At 40.0% G+C, this 21,977-nt stretch overlaps 1 protein-coding gene across 1 annotated transcript in view; it reads left to right on the top strand.

The window, feature by feature from the left end:
• Positions 1–21,678, top strand: part of LOC139685619 (proto-oncogene tyrosine-protein kinase receptor Ret-like) — a gene marked incomplete at its 5' end in the record, with an annotated part of 32,548 nt that extends 10,870 nt beyond the window's left edge. Inside the window, 9 exons of the mRNA XM_071582558.1 lie at positions 4,939–5,057; positions 8,361–8,364; positions 11,312–11,496; positions 13,175–13,370; positions 14,536–14,665; positions 15,436–15,637; positions 19,379–19,551; positions 21,252–21,398; positions 21,488–21,678. Of these exons, the coding sequence (XP_071438659.1) occupies positions 4,939–5,057; positions 8,361–8,364; positions 11,312–11,496; positions 13,175–13,370; positions 14,536–14,665; positions 15,436–15,637; positions 19,379–19,551; positions 21,252–21,398; positions 21,488–21,678 (1,347 nt within the window). The remainder of the gene's footprint in view (positions 1–4,938; positions 5,058–8,360; positions 8,365–11,311; positions 11,497–13,174; positions 13,371–14,535; positions 14,666–15,435; positions 15,638–19,378; positions 19,552–21,251; positions 21,399–21,487) is intronic.
• Positions 21,679–21,977: the final 299 nt, after the last annotated feature.

Genomic DNA, 21,977 nt, shown 5'->3' with positions numbered 1-21,977 from the left:
GGACGACAAACTTAACGTAGTGGAAGGGGCCGGTGCGTTCCGATGACCCCTGGAGCTATGCCTGCGGGAGTAATGATATTGGCTCCTGGTATGGTCACTTCACTGCCAGATACGTCGACAAGTAGAAGCCAGACGAAAGGTGGTCGGCGCAGCGTCTGCCCCTCCGTGAGGCGACTGCTAAGGCCCCAGTGGAGCTGTCCTTTGAGTGACTGTGTCCCATCCAAAATACTATTGGGGAAGGACAACAAACGATCTGAATTATTTATCACAAGAAGTTGAGTATGGATATTTTAATGAAAATGGGTCCTGGCAAATGCGGGAATCCCGATGGGTCGTGTGGCGTGCTCGGCAGCGGGAGAGGCAAGGCTTCCACGCTTGTCACCCCACGACTTCCTTGCTACATGAAATCCTTGCAAAGTTAAAGAGGCAGCGACTACGAACGGAGCCGTGCCTGTTAGATTAGAGATATGGGATGTTGGTGGATGGAGAGGGGAGATATTGATATGTTAGGGGTGTGCGAGGTGGCATGGAAGAATAGCAGGGTTTACTGGAGTGACGGCCGTATGGTAATGTACAGCGGAGGGGAAGAGAGCAATAATGTTGAAAAAATGTAAGATAAAACGTAGTTAACATAAAGAAAGAGACTATAAGAAAAAATAGCAGAATAAAATTGGAAAAGACGAACTTGGTCATTGTTTAGGTCTACATGCCACCAAGCAATCATAGGGAGGGAAAGTTGATAGGGTTTACGACCAGTTAGAGGCCATCATCCCTTCAGGTGTTCCAGGAGAGAAACATCTGTTAGCGTTTGCGATTGAACACGACGGTGGGGAAAGGAAGAGATAGTAGTGAGGCGGAAGACAACGGTTTGGGAATAAGAAATGACTGCGGAAAAAATCAATACATTTCTGGAGGAGACAGGGTCTAAAAATATCGAACACGCGGTTTACACGGCACAAAAGATGTAGGTATCTATGAAACATGCCTGGGGATTCAGGAAAGTATCATAAAGAACATATTATGGTTAGGCACATACTTATTTAGAATTAAAGTGATTCATTCGAACAGATTCCTGAGATTGGTTGAGGAATCATATCACTTTTTTGTAATAATGATATGTACCGCCCGATTCAAAAAGATGAAGCACGGAAGACGGTTTAGGAAATGGAATGTGCAAGCATTAACGCGAACGGCAAGGAAGAAGTGTCAGTAGGCTGTACAGAATATGATGGGTGAGAAAAGGGAGCTTGGTCCTATGGAAGAAAAATGGAAACATATAAATAAGGGTTATGGAAAGCCGCAAAAGAAACAATAGGAATAATAAATACAAAATTAACAATAAAATCATGGATTACAGAGGAGTTGATTAGAAAGATGAAATAGAAAATAAATGAAAGATTGCAAGAAAATAGTTAGATTTCTTCCTAAGCACTATAAACAGTTTAATAATAAACTAACTGACATAACATCGATGAAAAAGTGTAGTAGAAAACGCAGTACAAGGATCTTTAAAGTTAACAGAGACATGGTGAAATTGCTGCGCTATACAGGAAGGTGGGAATGCGAACCGTCAGGAATTAAGTTATAAAAATCCGGTATAACAATCAAAACTTAGTCAGAAAAAATATTAATTGAGCCAGACAAGATTCAATAGTGATAGAAGAAATATTTAAAGGAACTATATGGTGAAGAAATTAGACCAGCTAGATTAGATATAAAGAGAGAATATTACGTCCATGAGGACAGCTTAGGTCCAGGCATACTTGAAGATGAGATATAAAGGGCGCTAAGGGAAATGAAATCAAATAAGGCCGTGTGAGTAGACAATATTACTACGAAACTACTCAAAGGTTTGGGAAATTGTGGGAGGAAGACTTTATAAGAACTAATTTATGATGAAGGGATTTGGTTGGAGGACTGTCAGATTAGTTTTAGTTCCTATTAAAAAGAAAGTTTATTTCAGCCAAATGTGAGGACTACAAAACAATAAGTTCGATTTCGCAAGTAGCTCAAGTGGTTCTCAGGATCATCAACAAGAGGATGGAGAGCAGGGGAAATGATTACTTAGGGGATGATCAGGCTGGGTTAAGGAAGGGGAGAGTCACGCGCGATGCCATAGCAGTAACTATGTCAACAATAGAGAGAAACATAGAATATAATCAGGATATGTTTTCCTGTTTTGTAAATGTTGAAAAGGCGTTTGATAGAGTAAATTTGAAAAAGCAAGTATATATATATTGCAGAAAATAGGAGTAGGTTGTGGGATAGGGGACATCTGCAACCTGTGCATGGTACGAGTGAGGGACGGAGAGTCCGGATGGGGATTGTTAGGAAGAGAAAGAGTAGGGAAATGTATATGTTGCGGTTGTTTATAATGTTTTCTGTCCGTTTTCATAATTCCCAATTAACTTCAGTTTACGGTGAAAATAGAAATGAAAAATTTAGTTCGACTGAAGTTGGCACATAAGCCTTATGTTAGAGTAATCATGTTCTCGTAACAGCACATTTGAATCCTCAACTCCTCTGTATCTCAATGTAAAACTTACTGCAATCATGCGAAAAGGCAAAACAAGCAAATGTTTTATGACACCATCGAAACTCTCCTTCCTGTTCTCCCACGGCATATCTTAGACGGTAGGTGTCCAACGACGAGGGTTCAGCGCGCAGATCAGAATACATTTTTTTCATTCCCTTTCAAGGAAAACTATTCTTCAAATTTTCGATGTATTTTAGATCAAGGCCTACGCATCATGTGTTTTGCTAAATAAAAATTCAAGCTATTTAAGAAACATTTAAGCTATTTTAAGAAAAATTTAAGCTATTTAAAAAAATTTGAGAATGTGTTTTAAAAATTACGTTTAATGCATTTAACTATTTTTCGAGTAATAATAAATTAATTCGCATTTAATTAAATTATGTTTATTGCATGTATTATACAATAATCATCATAAATTTTGGCGTATTTTTTGCATCTTGGCCTTGCAAACAGTTTTCAAAAATGCCTAACCATTCTTCAAATGAAACAATGAATACACACAACACTTTATTTGACTCATTTTTTAATATGAATCAATTATAACAGAAAGTTTGAACAAAATCTGAGATTTTTGTTCGCACTTTCTTTATATTCACCTGAAACAACCTCCTGTTTACGCCATGATAGAAACTTTCCCTTCAAATTAACCATTAAACACTCGTCATGTATTACTGCTTTGTCATGTCTCACATTAGTAAATCCCATTAATATAATATCTCTCTTTACTAGGCATTTCCTTGCTAAAGTTTTGGCCGAATTCCTAAATATGCTCTCCGCTCCCAAACCCAAATTAATAGCCAATATAAAGAATACACATTATACTACATTGATCAAAAAGTTCCCGGAATAACCACCGTGTGGCGCTCCCATCGTTCCGATTTGAGTTCTGTTTTTTTGTTAAATTGGTACATCTGTTGTTGATATTCCCTTTAAATCTTAGTGTCATAACTTGACATTTGCAAAAGTTACGTAGCCAAGAGTACATCTATCTCTGTGTGTGTTGGCGATTTTTTACAATTGCAGAAATGGATTTAAATTTGCAACAACGAACTTGTATTAAATTTTGCGTAAAAAACGGATTTAGTGGCGCACGGACGTTGGAAATGTTGGAAAAGTGTTTCGGCAACGATTCTCTAAAAAAAACGGTCGTTTACCAGTGGCACGAGCGGTTCAGAAGTGGTCGTGAGTCAATCGAAGATGATGAACGCAGTGGCAGACCATCGACATCGAAAGTCGGTGAAAAAATTGATAAAGTAAAAGAAATGTTGGTCAATAACCGCAAATTAACCATCAGAGAAATAGCGGAGGACTTGAACATTGCCTATGGATCCGCCCAAGACATTGTGGTTAATGATTTGGGTTTCCGTCGTGTAGCAGCAAAGTTGGTGCCAAAAGACCTCAATTTCATGCAAAAAAGAGACCGTGTTGACGTCGCAAAAGACATGATTTGCGAGGCTGAATCCGATCCCACATTCATCAAAAGGATCATTACTGGAGACGAGACGTGGGTTTATGAGTACGACACGCAATCCAGACATCAGGCAAGTGAATGGCGTTCACCAAATGAGCCGAGACCAAAAAAACCACGTCGTTTTCAGTCAAAAAAGAAGGCAATGCTGACGGTTTTCATGGATTAACAACAACGGTGTAGTGCATCATGAATTTTTGCCAGAAGGCCAGACAGTAAACAAAGAGTATTATTTGGGCGTTATGAGACGTTTGCGTGAAGCAATTCGCCGAAAGAGACCAGAAATGTGGGCAGAAAACTCGTGGATTTTGCACCATGATAACGCACCGTCGCGCAGTGCTATCATTATTCGTAATTTTTTGACGAAAAATGCAACAAATACCATCCAACAGCCACCGAATTCACCTGATTTGGCTCCCTGTGACTTCTTTCTGTTCAATCGAGTTAAAAAACCATTACGGGGAACGCGTTTTAGCAGCCGAGAGGAAGTAATGGAAAAATCGCAGGAAGCACTGATGGACATACCGAAAACCGAATATAAAAAATGTTTCGAGGATTGGATCAAGCGCTGGCATAAGTGTGTTGCAGTCGATGGGGATTACTTTGAAGGGGACAATATAGATTTAGATGAATAAACTTGTATTTTTAACTTTCTGAATAAATTCCGGGAAATTTTTGATCAAGGTAGTACACTACAGTAAAAAACAATCTCAAAACTCATCAAATAATTATTTGTGTAGAACAAAAGAACTACTCATCATACGACGAATTTGAACTCCGAGCCGAAATTCCGAGGGAGCGGCCGTGGGGCCGGGTGGTGCCTATGCACCCTCCTCCCCCCTTTGCGCTGATCCCCACAGACCCCTCTCTCGGGATCAGGGCGACGACCGCCCCTCGTGGTTCCCTCCGCTACAACGCTCCTTTCAACCCGCAGGGCGGCGATCCCCGATGGGAGCTGCCGCGTCACGCACTCCGCCTCGAAGGCTCTCTGGGCGAGGGAGAGTTTGGCCTGGTGCTCAAGGCGAAGATGAGGAAAACATCACACGATGGTGAGTGACCCGCACCACTTCCGCCCTTCCTTCCCTCTTCAAATAGCTGGCCGCGCACGGCCACTGCTTGAAAAAATGTTCTCGGAGACCTGCAACTAACTACCGACCTCGGCAATGACATTACTGCTAATTTCGCGGGCTCGCCCCGCGGTAACCAATCCCTCTCGACCCCCTTTGTTTGAAAGGGACGTTTCTGCTTCCATCGCATCTTCCTTTTCGGATCGGGATCAGCGATAGGGTGGCTGGCAGGAGAGCATCGCTCATCGAATTCAAAGAAATTAACATCAGGAATTCACTAAAAAGTTTATAATTCAAATTGTGGAACCAAGCACTGCCAAATTCATATTCATCTTTGAATGTCACTCAGCAGAGTTAATGTTAAACCGTTAAGGCATTAGGGAAAGCAAATATCGTATTCGTATTTGAGAGTTTGACAAAAGTGAGGTGTTGAACATGTATCCAACGCCATGATCGCCAACAATGGTGAACACTCGATCTCCAAAATAATCCTACCGTCTTCGATCCTATAAATTATGTGATCGCAGAAATTCGAAATTAATTACTATCCGAATATTAAAAAAAAGCAAGCTAATCCCCTGGACTAGAGAAGATAAAATCCCGAGCATTTAGGGTTAAGCTTTGGAAATCGCAACATTTTCAAATATCATATTTAAAAAGACTTAATGGGCAGGTTAAGCGCTGGAATGATGAAAAACGTAACACCTCAGCATACAAGCGGAGATGAAAAAGGCGCCGCTAACCACATACACTAATCATTTATTTATTTTTTATGTAGGTACTATCGTTTAAGGCGCGTTTTGGATGGGTGCAAATATTCAACTGTATAAGGATAGTTCTCCATGCCTCTCCTAATAAAGTATCACCTGGCAAGTAACATTAAAATAACTTCGATTCCGCATAAATTCTTCCTCGCTTCATTTCGTTCCTATTATAAACCTGCCCATTTTGCCTCACATTCTCCCTTCTATTAGAGTCTTCAACCTCCCATCACCAATCAGAATACTATGCATCCATGTTTCTTGCCTCATTTGGATTTCTCCCAAAACAACCTCCTCCGACCCGACCATGCCCATCACTTCCTCGTTTATTTTCCTTTCTGTCCACTGCATCTAGTCCATCCTTTTCCACACTCAAAAGTCTCCAATTCACGTCCATCGTCTTCGTTGCAAGTCCATGTTTCTCCTCCGTGCAAAACATCACTCCAAATCAAAGTTTTCACGAGCCATTTTTCGCATATGTCTTAAACTCTTATTACTTATAGCAGTCTAAATCGGTTGTTTTCATTAATTCCCTACTCCTTCAGACCCATTCACCCATTCTTTTTCTTATGTCCCCAGTACTTTGACCATATTTTCGAAAACATATCTGAGAGAGGTAACCTGTTCCACCTACTCCAGTTTATGAACTCCTATTTCAACATATAAATTAGCTCTTTCTTTCTCGAGCACTGCATAGTCTTTGATTTCTTTTCATTTATTCTCATTCCATGCGTATCACACTGACTTACCATGCACCTAGCAATGCTTTCAACTTCTCGGCTAAATGGCTACCTAAAGCTTGATCGTCCGCTAACTTATCTGATTTTATGAATTGTCCTAACACTTTAATTCCTATTTCCAATTGTTTTCGAACCTCTTAAAACATTTCCTTTTCTTATGCGTTGAAAATTTCGGGTGGTAATGGGCACCCCTGACTCTAACACTGCCCACCCCGACTCTCCTACGGGCACACGCACCCGAGTGGTCTGAGATATACACAGGTTGAAGATAGCTCTCCTGGCCCTCCATTTCCCTCCAATTTTTCACATCACATTGTACGGCAACGAATGGCGTTTTCCATTTAAACTACGTCTTTTGTGTTGCCTGAGCCAGGTGCTCCATATGTTTTGGCAAAGTATCCTCCAAAACTCTATTGCTTTCTCGCCTCGCTCATTTCTTGTTCCTAAACCGCAGTCCCTGCCTCACTATTATCCCTTCCTTCGCCTACCACCACGTTCCAATCCCCCATCACTATTAATTTTTTCCCTTGAGGAACACCCGCAATGATGACCTCTTACTGATCCTACACCCTATCGACTTCCTTCAGGCTTATAGACCTGAACAGCGGCCAAGTTCTTTGGTTCAGCTTTTATCTCCGCTGATAATATTCTGTCAGTTGCCTGTTCGATGTTTATAACGCTTCTTCCTAGCTTTTTGTTCAATATTAACGCCACCCCTCGCCGGCTCTTTACCCATCTGCTGTTCATTACTCCATAACTATCATTCCAGTTATCCCTGCCATCTCGTGCAGCCCTAAAATATCGATATTTATTCTCTAATCTCTTGCTTTATATTATCAAATTTTTCCCGTCCTCATCATCGTCCTAACATTCCAAGACCCCATTCTAACGAGTTCTGTCGTCCTCCGTGTTCTGCGTGCAGCTGCTGTTACGTTCTCTTTGCAATGATTCCATTTGATGATGACGCAGAAGCCTCGACTCTCCAGCTGCCAGGAACGACACACGGCCAATTGGGTTGAGTCCCGTAGCTGCCATAACTCAAACTTATACATATATCTATCGTAGCAGTGGTCCATTTAATTGAAGTGGTTTCCCGTTGCCTTCCTCAGGAGTATTTTTATGTCCTACAATCCCCCAACGACCTTCCTACTGGGGCCAGACGCATTTGTAGCCGACTACCTGATTAACAGACGCCGCGCGGACAATCTTTCGCTTAGCACCTATGCTTTGACCTATGTCACATGCGTGGCCCTACTGGGCGCAAATATTATTCCTACAGTACAATTATCATAAGCTCTACGAGTCATCATAGCATGCAAACCTCTCCACCACGTCAAGACTGTAGTCTATAGGGAGGGACTCAAATCATTAACAACCAACTTCGTCAAAATAATTGAGCATATTATCATTACGCAATGGACTACTAATATGAATACTAGATGGAAAAAAATGTAAAATCACTTATTACGAGCATCACAATTTTCAAATTTACGAGTAATATACCCAGGGTTTTAATGAGTTACCAGACTATTTTATGGTTTCGCGCAGATTTAGGAATTGCGTGATTAATTCGCAGTTTCCCGGGGTCGAAAACCGTTTCAGATCATGCTATAGTACTAATGACATGTCATGTTCAATAAGTTAAAATTGTGAAATAAATCTAGGGGATTTAGAAGCATTAACCGCAGCGATAAGGGAGGAGCATCCTAGAATAATGAGTGCGGGCAAGGAGATGGATAAAATGAGGCATTTAAAACAGGTATGGACATCCAGAAACGAAAATATGAGAACGGTTAGTAAAAAAAGAACAAGGAAGCCATGGATCTCTGGCATGGTACTCATAAGCAATAGAAAGTACAAGGAGATAAAGAATAATCTAAAGCAGGAAACTGATTGGGAAAAAGAGGAGGGTTGGAAGATATTGTGTGAGGTTGTTAAAAGTTTTAGAAAGGAAGGGTGATATTATTTTAATGCAGAGAAATTTAAACGATCTATCAGAAAGTAAGAATCAAAAGAAGATCTCATTATTAAGGAATCAGGAGTCAAAACGAGTAATTGAACCAGGAAAGATTCAAGAGAAATGGGAAAAAATGCAAAAAGTACCTATATAGTTTGAACGACTTTTTTATGTCCCCATAAATAAAGAGAAACTTAAGGGGCCGTTTATTACAAGCCTAGATATGCTTAAAAATCATCGCTCAGAGAGCTAAAAGCTATTTAAAGATTGAGTTCCAAAAGTGTTTCGAGGATTGGAAAAAGCATTGGCCCAAGTTTATAATGTCAAATGGGAGTACCTCGTAAGGGATAACATTTATATGAACGAACAACTCAAAATCCCGTTATTTATTGTACACACCTCGTACAACAGTTGTCATCATTAGTCCCATTTTCATGCGTGAAATCAAAAAAGGGTGGGTAGCCACCCTTCGAAAGCAAGTCGAGGGATTTTGCTTCAAATAAAGAATTTTTTAATTAGCCATTAGAAATTTGTCTTAATTTGGGAATGCTTCCCTTAAAATGCTCGTAATTTATTTCAAAACTAATGCTATAATAATTTTGTAATTTTTAAAATAATCTATATAAAACTATCAAAACATCTATTTTTGCGGTTTAATTCGTCTTAGTCTGCTTTCATACTTCAATGCTGGTTCCGTAATTTGCGTGAGAAATATATTTTGTGGAGACAGATCACTAACAAACCCGGCCGCACATCACGGGCGACTCCTGAAACGCGTGCGTAACAGATGGCTCATCGCGTTGCACGGATTGACTTCCACGGTTTTAACGTTCGCCTCCCTCCAATCGGCCCAGCTGCGCCGATCCTATCACACAACGGAGTCACACCTGCTTATGATATGGGAGTCCCTTCCCCCATCGGGAAGAGGAGAGGCAGACACCCCCACGCGAACGGGGGCGTTCACACATCGGCGATGACGCGACCATGTGACCAATGTGTGAAATTATTCGACGACCTGCTCGTGAGGGACTCGAAGTTTTGGATCCTTCCCCTCCTCTGTCCCCTCCCTCTATTCCACCTTTCTCTCACCCTCACCTTGCCCCATCACACTTAAAACCCTAGTGACCGAGACCGGGTGAACTTCCGTGAGCGTTTATGACGAATCGTCGCCGCAAAACCGTAAAAAGTTCCGCATGCTCCAATACACATAGTTCAATGATTTGACGCCTGAAAACCATCATCGAGTGTTCAGCAAAAGCGAGTTGAGGGCTCCACCAGGTAATCCCAAAAAGTTCATGGAAAATGGCTGCAAAATAATTTGCAAGGAAAAATATTAAAATCTTATAAGCGCCATGCAATATGCTTACAAATGATGTCATATCAAATTTGTAAAACTATGAAAGTGTGCACAGAAATGCAGCTCTGTATTTTAACCACAATAGCTCGAATGCCATAATGAAAGTGATTTTTCTACGCGTGCCGAAAACCAAATGTTTATACGTTACTGAACGGCAGGGCTTGCTGGTGGCTTGTGATGGAGAGATGATAAAACTATCATGCACAGCGACCCCTTGAGAGGGCTGATAACACGCTTTGTCCAGATAAGCGCAGTAAAAAAACCTGAAACGGTTGGAGTCTCCCATGCAAGGCCGAACGACTGTTTCATCAAATGTGTCCCTCCTGCAAACAAAATGAGGATATATATAATTAAAAGTTATTCTCTAATGCCCTCCCCCAACCCTGATGTGTGAATTTCACACGCCGTCGAGCTCAGTACTGGGTGAACTCTACCATCACTTATCAAACCAACCTTCGGGGTTAATTACTGTGTTTATGTTTTTTCGTATATATACACATATATATATATATATACTTGTACATATAAAACCATAGACACAATACAATCGAACCCGGACCCTCCGTTCAGCAGTTCAACGCTCTGCCCCTGGACTACCGCGACCCACATTTATACTACATATAGTGGTTAGAGAATCGGCCCGGCAAATCGAAAGATCCGGTGTTCAAGACCCGTTCAAAGGAAATATTTTTGCGCTTGTGATCTGCTCGATTCCGCCTTCCCCACCTCTCCTGCGTTTGTCCTTTATATTTGTGCTTATCCCTTTTCCTTATATCTATTTCCATGTTAATTAACATACATATACATATAAATGTATTAATACACACACACATATATATATACATATATATATATATATATATATATATATATATATATATATATATATATATATATATATATATATATATATATATACCTCCTTTATGGCGTCAACTTATTCTTGATGCAAGCTGTGAAGGTGGCTGGGACCACCGAGATATCGATGTGACTTATGTTGACGCTTGCGTTATTCATTTCTTACTATTGTAAATTACTAGTGTGCATCAATAGTATGTATGATAAAGTCAAGACTTAAAATGTTTATAAAAATTTATGACCCACAAAATAACGGAAATGAACACACAAAACAATGCCGAGGCCATGCAGCCCCGAGAATTCAGCGACATGTCGAAATCCATACGGATGGGGATTTCGTTAGTCAAGGTAAGGCGATAATGTCAAATAAATCTCCGGATTTCCTTGACAGAATTCAATTTGCATATTCAATGAATGCCTACACTTCTGCCAAAATAATATTTTGGTCTCGGCAAAAGTGCGGTGGCACTCTAATTTTCTGGGCATAAATCTCTGGACAAGTCGATAATAACGAAAGAACTCTTGGCTTTTGATCCTGCAGGGCCAGACAGCGTCACGCCTCACCAGACTGTCGCGGTGAAGACATTGAAGGAAGGAGCTGGAGAGATGGAAAGAACTGCATTGGAATCAGAATTTAAACTTTTACAAAGTGTTAACCATATCAATATAGTTCGTTTGATTGGAGCGTGCACAGTCCCCAGAAACAAATCATTTCTGCTGGTCATTGAGTACGCTGAGCTCGGGTCACTTCGGTAAGTATGCACTGCATATTTACGCTGCGTGGAATGCTATTTAAACCTCTTCTCCAAGTGTCATAAGCAATCATGTTCCCCAATGATTGGATGATTAGATGTAATTGTTTTGATTCTCAATGTTTGCCTCACCCTCATCTTTTATTGAAATATACATAAGCGCAATAACATTTTCGAATGAAGGCCACCACGCAAGTGAAGCCATGATTCTCAATATTGTTCATCTGCCACAATTATACAGCAAATTCAACTCTTCCTACTACAGAGAACGTATTCATTCGCTCTGGAAGTTGATCGCTGCAACGCTGAAGTAGCCATGTGCCAAAAAATCCCAACAGGCAGATAAACACCTCAACCAAGTGATCTCCAAATCCAGCTTTATGTTTCAAACTCTCATTTGGCATTACATCCAGAATTACCTAAATTAAGTGGCGTGACTGACTCAGTTTGCAGCCATCATTTAGAGTAAAACACAAGTGTAATTTTAGATGAATTCCAAAAGTCCATTCATTATGTTTGAATATATGTAGAAAATGCTGTACTCTTTTCTCACGTGTGATGATAAACCCTATCACAATTTTTAAACATTTCATTCGCTATGCAGATTTTCACCTCCAAAATGCATTAATTTTTTTCCTTTATAATTGCGAGAAACAAATAGGATTGTGAAAAAATTACTTTTCCTGTGTATTCTTTATTATTTAGTCCTCACATGCAAGTGTGAAAACCTTTCCCTTTTTTGGATCAGGAGCCAACACTGCTCTGAAAGTCTTCCGAACAAATTCTTCCCCCGTAAATTCTACCGAGTAGTCTGTGAACACTCTTCCTGCCACATTTTCCTAAACCTTTAAGTACTGGTAATTTCGCGAGGACGTGCTTTCACCTTTCTGCCCTGCGCACTAATTTCACCATATCTCTGCGGTAATCTTTCCATATCTTCGCACAGCGTCTTCCACAACACTTCTCACGCCTTGCTTTTCCCCGTCTCAGTTTACTTTTATCTCTTTGTACCCAACTCTCCCTATCTCTGTGTTTACGTCCTTCCTTTTTCCTATTTCTTCTTTCTTTCTAATTGTCTCGTCTGGCTTCCTTATCCTTATCAAATGCATAGTTCCTCTTGTTTCGCCTGCGGCTTCTTTTTTTATGTGCTCCTGTTTTTCCAGAATGTGGTTTTAGCATGAGAGGGTGTAAACATAACAGTTTCAGGTTTAACTTTGTGGAATTCCTTCATTACGAAGTTAAAAAGAAACTTAGAGGGAAATTCTTTTCCTTTCGGTGGAAATGTTAGGTTTCTTTTTACCCTCATAATGAGAGGGTGTGTTGGTGCATCTCTTTGCCTCGCTGATTTTTCAAAATATTTGGCGGTTTTCGAGGAAATAGCAATTCCGTCTTCATGATGTACCTTTTTTGTATACTCTAGGGTTTCAGAATTCAGTTCGTGAGCGAATCCATATTTTGTACTTTCCCACGGACTTTATTGATAAGATACAACGCGTTTCACCACTTGATGATGAGACATCCGAGGATGCCGCGATTCATTGAGACACGTGGTATCTTATTAATAAAGTCTGCGGGAAAGTACACAATCTTTCAACATGGATTCCCTTAATTTAATTTTGGGAAGCCACGACCAATTTTCTTATCACTGCCCATAATTATTGGAAATCTTTTTTTCCAGAAATTACTTGCGAAAAAGTCGCTTCAATGGAGCGCCGTTAAGGCGGCTTCCGATTGCAAAGCCAAATGCCGAAGAGACCAACTCCATCTGGATGGACGATGACGATGGCTCAAGCGCAGACTCACTCACCCCAAGGCATATTATGTCATTTGCGTGGCAAATAAGCAAAGGAATGGCGTACCTGAGCGAAATGAAGGTATTTTATACTAATATTCATACCTAACTCTTGACTACGTCCTTTCCTCGGCACTCATTTCTATGTCTTTCTTGCCAAGTCGTAGTGAACAGCACATGTTGCCTCTCTCCGTCACAAGTTTATTTTGGCCACTGAGCACAAAACGATAGCTCTTTGAACGATAAGTCCACAGCCAGAAGAAAGAAAAGAACAATGTTGGCCTAATAAACATTTATTCATCTTGACAGTGTGCCATTATACGCGCCTTAAGTGTTCTTTATCATATTGTATGATTGCTTTTCCCTTGCATCGTTTCCTTTTCCTTTCAGCTCGTCCTTCCTCTGATAGTGAGTGAATATCTCTCGAGCGCTAAATCGCTATCACTAGGCTAATGACTCGAGGCATTTATTTGCATAAAAATACGGTTTCCTATGCATTTAAAATTCGATTACACCTTTGTTGACATAAAATCGCTCCAGCACTTTCTCTCTTTCCATGAATTAACCATTATTTTGAATTAGCATATAACTCAACCCATATTTACTTGAACTGAAGGTGTTATAAATATTTTAAAAATTAAGTAACAGAATGGTGCCACGGAACAGAATAAGAACAATATGCCAGAAAACGGAAAAACCCCGAAGGGTGAGTCAAAAGTGGGGATATTATACAAGGATATAGAGGGGTTGATGAATATACGTATCCTGTTATTGAATATTGTTTCGTGTAAGTTCCTTCTTTCGTGTGTACTTCGTTCCAGTGCATGATCACGCTAATAATTGTGTAGATGTGTCATTATTGGGCAATGTGCATGCATGGCCGGTGACTTTACACCCCCCACCAAACACCCTAGCGGCGACCAGCGGGGTATTACGTGGATGTAGATGTTGCGGGAGGAAGAATATATTTTTTAAGACTATCCATTTGGGTCAATTAAAGAAAGCTGTAAAATTTGATGATGCACTCATCAAAAATGTTTACTTGAAGTAAAGTTAAATAAGTAACGATATTTGTAGGCAATTTAAACGTAAATATTCGATTATATCTATCTCGTATTATTTCTCAAAGAGGAAGCTAAGTCAATAAATATATGAAAATAGTTTAATAGAGGAAGGTTTTCATTACTGTCGTTGGTTTTGCCGTAATATATGTCAGATTAGTTAATGATGTGTTTGTTGATTTTCAGCTCGTCCATCGTGACCTGGCCGCCAGAAATGTTCTTCTTTCAGAAAAAGGAATTTGCAAAATATCCGACTTTGGATTGACCAGGGATGTTTACGAGGACGAAGCATACTACAAGAAGTCCAAAGGAAGAGGTTCGATACATTTCTCTGCTCAACTTATATATAAGCTAGTAGTTTTCAAACGTATGTGCACTTTTTCGGTTAGCATAAAGTAATTAATTACTCGAGTAGATACGCGCAATACACTGGTTAATGTGATAATTATCACCATTATACCAGCCTAGAAATAAATGTCCTCCCATTATATTGTTTTCCAACTGGTACAGTGTTCCCATTACTTCCTCCCTCTCGCATATTCAAGCAATACTCTAGCAAGGTGCAGTAGTTGGCGCCACCTGTGACGACCATGCGATCGACTCCTCGACTCGCGAGAGCAGGGAGGTCACGCTCACGGTGTATTTGTATTTTTTATAAATAATATGTTGGAGAATCGTATTTTAGGATATATTTTTAAAACGAAATTTGTTTGGTTTCAATGGAGAATGAATATGAATTTATACGAGTATTTATCCTTATTGATGAATATTTTAAAGTCATTTTGGAGGTCAACATTGATATTTCAAAAATAAAAATATTTTTCCCATTAAAATCTTACTCTACACAATACGGCAATGACAAGTTTAGGATGTCTGATAAAGCATATGGTTTGGTTTTATACATTTACAAGAATTATGTACTCGGAAAGGAAACGCAAAGAGTGTTGTTGATTTCTTGTAGATGTGCATTTGTAACTTACAATATTTTCGAAGCAAACAATAAGATTACTGAGAAATGATAAACTTCGATCTAATTTCTCCGAAGAGTATAGGGATTCCCTAACATATAATCGGTTTCCACTGCAGTTCCCGTCAAGTGGATGGCGCCGGAATCACTGAGTGACCATTTATACACGACACAGTCAGATGTATGGAGTTTCGGAGTACTGCTCTGGGAGTTGATCACCCTGGGGTCATCGCCTTATCCCGGAGTACCCCTGACTGGCCTTTATTCACTTCTACATTCCGGATACAGGATGCAGAAGCCACCCAACTGCTCATCAGAACTGTGAGTTCATCGCAAAGAACCTTCACCTTTAAAATCTAGCTTTGAGGTCTTCTAATTTCTAAGACTTTTTGATCTGCGGAAACAAAAAACTGTCCTGAATTCATTTCATATTTCAAACCCGAAAAACACCATACTAATATGCTTTCATTCAAAGGATGTTTATTCACAATTCACAATACTAGCCCCGGTTTTTATTCGATTTTACAGTCCCTCGATATAGCTAAGTGCGCTGTACCGCCTCACGAAAGATATTGAGGATAGATAGAGTATGCTCACGATTCTGCGACGATTCCGCGAAATTTCATCTAGCATGATTCAGGAGTGTGCAATTTGTTTAGAAACGTGCAATAGACACTCCTTTAGGCTTTCAAGGTCAAGGGTGACGGGATCTTAACGTTCTCCTTCCCTTACTCTCTCATATTCGGCAAGGCCTACGAAACTGAAGAAGAGAACTGACCTTAGGCAATGCTCGTTGAGCCTCAAATAAATCTTTAAATGAATCATCCACCGGTTGAACATTCAACGTATGATATTGAAGAGATGTGATCAATAATTTTACATTTGTACCATCATGCATTCGTAGATTTCTTTTCAAATGATTCAGATCGTGTTAATTTCAATTTTATATTTCAGGACTTAATTGCTTCTTCGTGATTCCCATTGTATAAATAGTAAAATATAATTTAATATTTATCCAAACAAATGATCGGACCCAGACTCATACTGTACTATAAATAGCAAATAGCCTTGATAGTAATGTAAATAATGCTAAATATGTTTAATAATAAATCTCAATTCTGTTACGCATGATATTAAAACATCAATACAGTCACATTAACATTAATTAGGGAAGTAGCCATATCTTGCGCAACCTTGTGCTCTCACCATCTCAACACAGGTTGGGTTTGACAGCACATCTCGGCACGTGTCCTCTGCGAAGTAAATTCAATGTGTTGGGAAAAATGGTACCTCCTTATAAAATAATGCCTTCGTCACCTCATCACCGGCATAGCACAAAAATAATCGCTGTCAGTGATACTAACAATGGCTCAATAAATTCAAATAAAAAACCTATTTTATTTCACGCCACCCTTTAAATTACACTTCCTCGTGAAGTGGATGGTCATTATGCTATATGGTGCATCAAAATCTTTAAGCAATTCAGCTGGAGAATGGCGTAAAAAAGGTGAAACAAGCATTGATTTGGAAAAAGGACATAAGCAGAAAAAGGGAATAAGGCCTGAATAAAGTAAATTGGTCTGCGATTCTGCCATAGAACAACCGCACTACATTTTTCAGGTGACAGTGAGATTGCAAATCGAGGTTTTCAAGAGAAAATGGATAAAGGCAATGATATCGCTGTTGATACGTTTCTTGTGTGAGGACTCAGTAGTTGCTCCGGCAGAGGGCTGGGCTACTGACCTTAGTGCCCGGGTTCGATTCCGTGTCCATCCCGTAAAGCACTCGCCTACATTAAAGCTGTTTGACCTCTTGAGCACCAGATTTTCCTTATCACCGCAGGTGGTACAGGGATAGGGTCTATCCCTCCTCCGTGATCTGTGAATGTTGTACCTCTAGGATAGATCTCACTCTGAGGTGAACTTTACCCTCAGTTATCAAACCAAACTTTACTTGGTTTTTTGTTTCTAAAATATTTTTCATTACAGTATTTAAAAACGACAAATTATCATCAAAGGGAACAAAAACAATATTCAGACGCAATTCCATTAAAATTGATAATATCCCATTGCAATACGCTCGCATTTGCATGTATTTAGAATAGGATCTCCCATTAATGTAACCATTTGAAATGTTTTTTTTTTCGATTTCATAAAACTCCTCCTGTTACTCTGCTTCATCATTTGCACTGAATACTTTTCTTACTCCGCTCCATGTGTTTTATTATTTCATATAATAAATTCAATATTCATTAGCATAATTAAAGTTTTCCTCAAAAAATGCGGGTCAAAACTAGCAAATCAAAAAATACAAAAAAAATATATACGAGGGTCATCCGGAAAGTAGTACCCGTTCGTGAAATAAAGACACAAAAGTAAATATTAACAAACATAAAAAATTTTATTTGAAAGAGGATACTTTAAACTACTTCTCAACATAATCTCCAAGCAAATTAAGGCATTTGTCATAACGTGTGACAAGTTTCTGTATTCCTGCTGCATAGTCCTTCGCCGCCAGCTCATTGAGATACGCGAGGGACCCATCTTGCACAAATTTTTGCATAATGCAGATGGTGTTTAACAATTTCATGAACAATTGTTCGAGAAACATTGGGAAAATGCTCACAGATGTCATCAATTGTGACGCGCCGATCGTTCCTCACGAATTCGTCAACTGAGCTCACCAGTTGGTCTGTAATGACAGACGGTCTCCCCGAACGCTCATCGTCGTGTGTGTTCCCCCTCCCCATGTTGAAGTTGCGACACCACCGCCGAACAGACGACTCGTCCATTACATTGTCTCCATACACCTCCTTTAATTGGCGATGAATATCACATGGGCGAACGTTTCTTGCATTGAGGAATTTAATCACTGCCCTCACTTCACAACTGGCGGCGTTCTCAATTTTTTTAAACATTGTAAACAATCACAGAAACAACACAGGCAATGCTAGCGTCACGCAACTTGGCTCAGAGAAGGCAGACAAGCCACTGAAGCTATCTGACCTCGTCCAGCGGCTACTCGCGTCGTCAGCACTTCATGCGGCACGAACGGGTACTACTTTCCGGATGACCCTCGTATCTTTTATTCAGAAGTCCCATCCTGTTGACAATCGGTCCGAATTTGAATTACGTTTGTGAAAACAATAAAACTTGTTCGCCAATTGTCTGGTTTAGCTGAAGAAACTCCCTTAAAACCTGTAGGGTAATTCTACCAGCCTAATTTGAAATTATGGGGTATCAACAATGAATTGGTAAGTGACTTTTAATGCGGGGACCGTCGGTCTCCACCGAATTACTTTCTCATGAATGATTTTTCCTCAATACGATTTGATGTGCCCCGTTTCGAGAGGAAATTTATCCTGATGAGGAAACCTCTTTCCATGTTTAACAATATTAAGAACACACATACAAAACGGTCCCGATGAGTTAATCATTTTCAACATTTCGAGAGCCATACATTTCATCAACGAATTTTTTAATCCTACCCCGTAGAATTGTAAATGAATCAGAATTGGAATATACTTAACATGGCGGTTAGGGATCTTTATTCGCAGCTACGGCCCCATATCTAGTTGATTGTTCGGAATGCAGCGGTGGCAGGCTTACTGGCTTCCCACCCAGAGGGCCCGGGTTCTAATTCTGAAGACGGCAGAGCTTTTTCATTGGTTTCTTGATCCCTACTTGAGGTGCTTCGTGGAGAGCACTTCAAGTGATTACGCCGCCCGTGGGAAGGGAGGTTAACCTGCGGAACCCTTGGTGCCTTTCGTTAAGAGTAGGCTGATGCCGACGCCGGGTTTCTCTCCACCCTTCCTCCTTTCCCGTCCATCCCCTATGGCGCAAATTGCCTCAGCTTTCGGTCGCCTCCCCTAAAGCTACCACTACTACTTTAGTTGGTTCACAAACTTTTAATGTGGATTCCGCAGAACATTTTTTTTTCCATTTCGCTAGTTTACAAAATAAAAGTTACTCAATGCATTGATGACATTTATGGCAATAAAATTGGCGTAATATAATTGCATGAAATATAATCGTATAATACTATTACTCTCTCTCATAACAGCTACCAAATGATGATGTGCTGCTGGCAATTGCATCCGAGGGAAAGACCAACGTTCCCGAATTTGATGGAAAGTCTTGAAAGAATGCTGCAGGATGAAGTTGAATACTTGCACCTTGGACCATTACTCGCCGTCAATCCGATATACTTCAGCCAAGCACCAGCCGACAACTCACGTGAGCCTCCGTTAGGTACATCGAGGAGTATTTTTGCTGTTTTCGTTAAAGAATATCTTCATCCAATCCAATTGAACTGTTTATATGAATGAACCATAGTTTGCACTTTTTCCCTAGTGCTGCAAAGGCATCTGCCCATTTTTGACCAAATATATGCAATCTCTCCCCCGAGATTTTCGCTACAAAGAACATTTCAAATTGATGATTAATTATTAAAAGACTCAATTTCTTCCCCAATTTAGCCAATTACCACATTAGAGCTGAGCCCATTGTCACGCAGATGGCTAAGAATATTTCATAAATAATTTAAACATAGTTTTCAAAATAATAGTAATACACGACTAATTTTAATAAAACATTAAGATATTTTAGCGTTCTTCACCTAAAAATATGTTTTTATATCCACTGAATTAAATATCACCTCTGAAATGCAGTTTTCGCGCGTAAGGTTCAAAGGTGAATAAGTGTATTAATAACAATAATATTGAACCGGAAGTTCGGCTCGTGCAATCAGATGACCATTTCCTAGCATGTACTATCGAGATCAGTGATGAATTCCCTAAGTAGAATAGCTTATACCGATGGGTGGTTCAGAGTCAGGCGAAAAACATTCCAATCAGCATATGTACCATATGTGAAGAGGTTCCAACCCTTGTGTTTAAGGGTGTTTGAGTCATAAAATTCGTCTGAAAAACTCTCAAGGGAAACCTTAGGATACCGATTTGACTAGTTTTCCCATAAGTATATGATGGATGGATGGAACCAATGAAATACTGAAAATGGATCGCTCGCCGGAGCGAATGCCTGGAGCAGCTGCGAAGGTGTAGTCGAATGCTTTGTAGTCATCATACCTTCACCCAACCGAGACAGCAGTAACTGAAAAGTGGTCAAAGAAGGGGATCACTACAAATAGGGCGTTTGGGCAATCGGGGTATCAAATTTTAGAACTTATTTTAGGTTAGTTACGGTAAAAACCATCGAACGAAACAGGAAAGAAATGTAGCTGTTAGACTTCTGTTAAGCATAATAGAAACGTATTGTGGGCCAATGGAACAGTCTTAATTTATTATTTAATCATCGCCATTAGGTTAAAGCCATTTTCTTCATTTTGTTTTAAATACTTTTTGATGTACTTTTTTCGTCATTTTCCTTCAGGAAACTTTGGGTGGATCCCATATTCAGAAAGTTATTTATAAATGGGACGTGACAAGATCCACAGAGAAGCTTTAATGCATTGTAATATCATTTGCATTAGCCGCTATCAGGAGATAAATTTTTACAACGTATAAACGTTAATCTAGTCACAAAGAAGTTAATAGAAAAATATTAAACCTCGAAAGTTAAAGAAAAAAAGATGGCTGAGAATAAAAATGAGCAAGCAACAAACCTGGTCGATACTATTAGGGTGAAGGAAAAGTAATGGACATTAATCGGGCTATGTAAAAACATTTAATTCTTTTCTACACCCCGATTCAACTGCATGCTTCTAATCATTTACTTCAGTGTAGATAATGCAATTTCGCACAGTTTGAATATCTCAAATTAAACAATTCCTTACATTTTGTCAAACTGGCTGACCGCCCAACGAATTAGGCGCCATAAAACAGCCAGACCCAACTTTTGATAATTGCTACCATGAATGTGGATCCGGTCCCGCTACGGGATTCAGGGGTGACGTCCCTCCATTTCGCTGTGCGCAGGTAGCCCGACGGCGGCGCCACCGTCTGATTGGGAAATGGAGCGTGACAGCGGGGAGGACGAGCTCCCGGTGGCCGGGGGACCGGCGGCCGGAGCGGCCGGCGGGCGGCAACCGGTGGCTGCGGGGTGCGGTGACTGCGACTGGAGAGGTGAGGCGGCGACGACTCGCGCGGGTGTCACTTTTGTCCCTTAGTTTTGTGCCGTGATTCAGTGCTCAAAGCTAGAGTTCTTCTTTCAGAACTTGGTGACAGCGAAGAAGAGGCTTCTGATGAGAAGACGTCCCTGCAGTGTTACTCACAATGCTATTTCATGGCCGAGAATACTCAGAATGAGATCGACGATGGATATGAAGTGCCTAAACTGTTTCAAACACGTTGCAGCGATTCTCAAGATGTGGTCCAGCTAACAAGTGCCCACGAAGACGTGTAAGCCAAGTGGTGCCACATTTGTTTGTGCATTGGCGCCTATTCTGTTAATTATTGTGATAAACAGGCGAACAATGTCAAAACTAACTGCAACTCTTTCCACAAATTCTTTCTCACAATTATACTTTATATCTCAAAGCAGTATAATTTTTTAAATAAAACATTAAATCGTCATAAAGGTGTCATTTTATTATGAAACGGATATCTTAAACCCAATACCATTCAGTGGCGCATTCAATTAAAAGCTTATTATACAGATTATATTCTAAGTTTTCTGTAAATTTTGATTAATTGAATAGAAGG

This window comes from Hetaerina americana, unplaced genomic scaffold (genome assembly GCF_022747635.1).
Source record: "Hetaerina americana unplaced genomic scaffold, ioHetAmer1.1.p SCAF_119, whole genome shotgun sequence".
In the NCBI taxonomy this organism is placed as follows: domain Eukaryota; kingdom Metazoa; phylum Arthropoda; class Insecta; order Odonata; family Calopterygidae; genus Hetaerina; species Hetaerina americana.
Note: the sequence above shows the minus strand (reverse complement) of the source record. Positions and strands in the feature narration are given on the sequence as shown.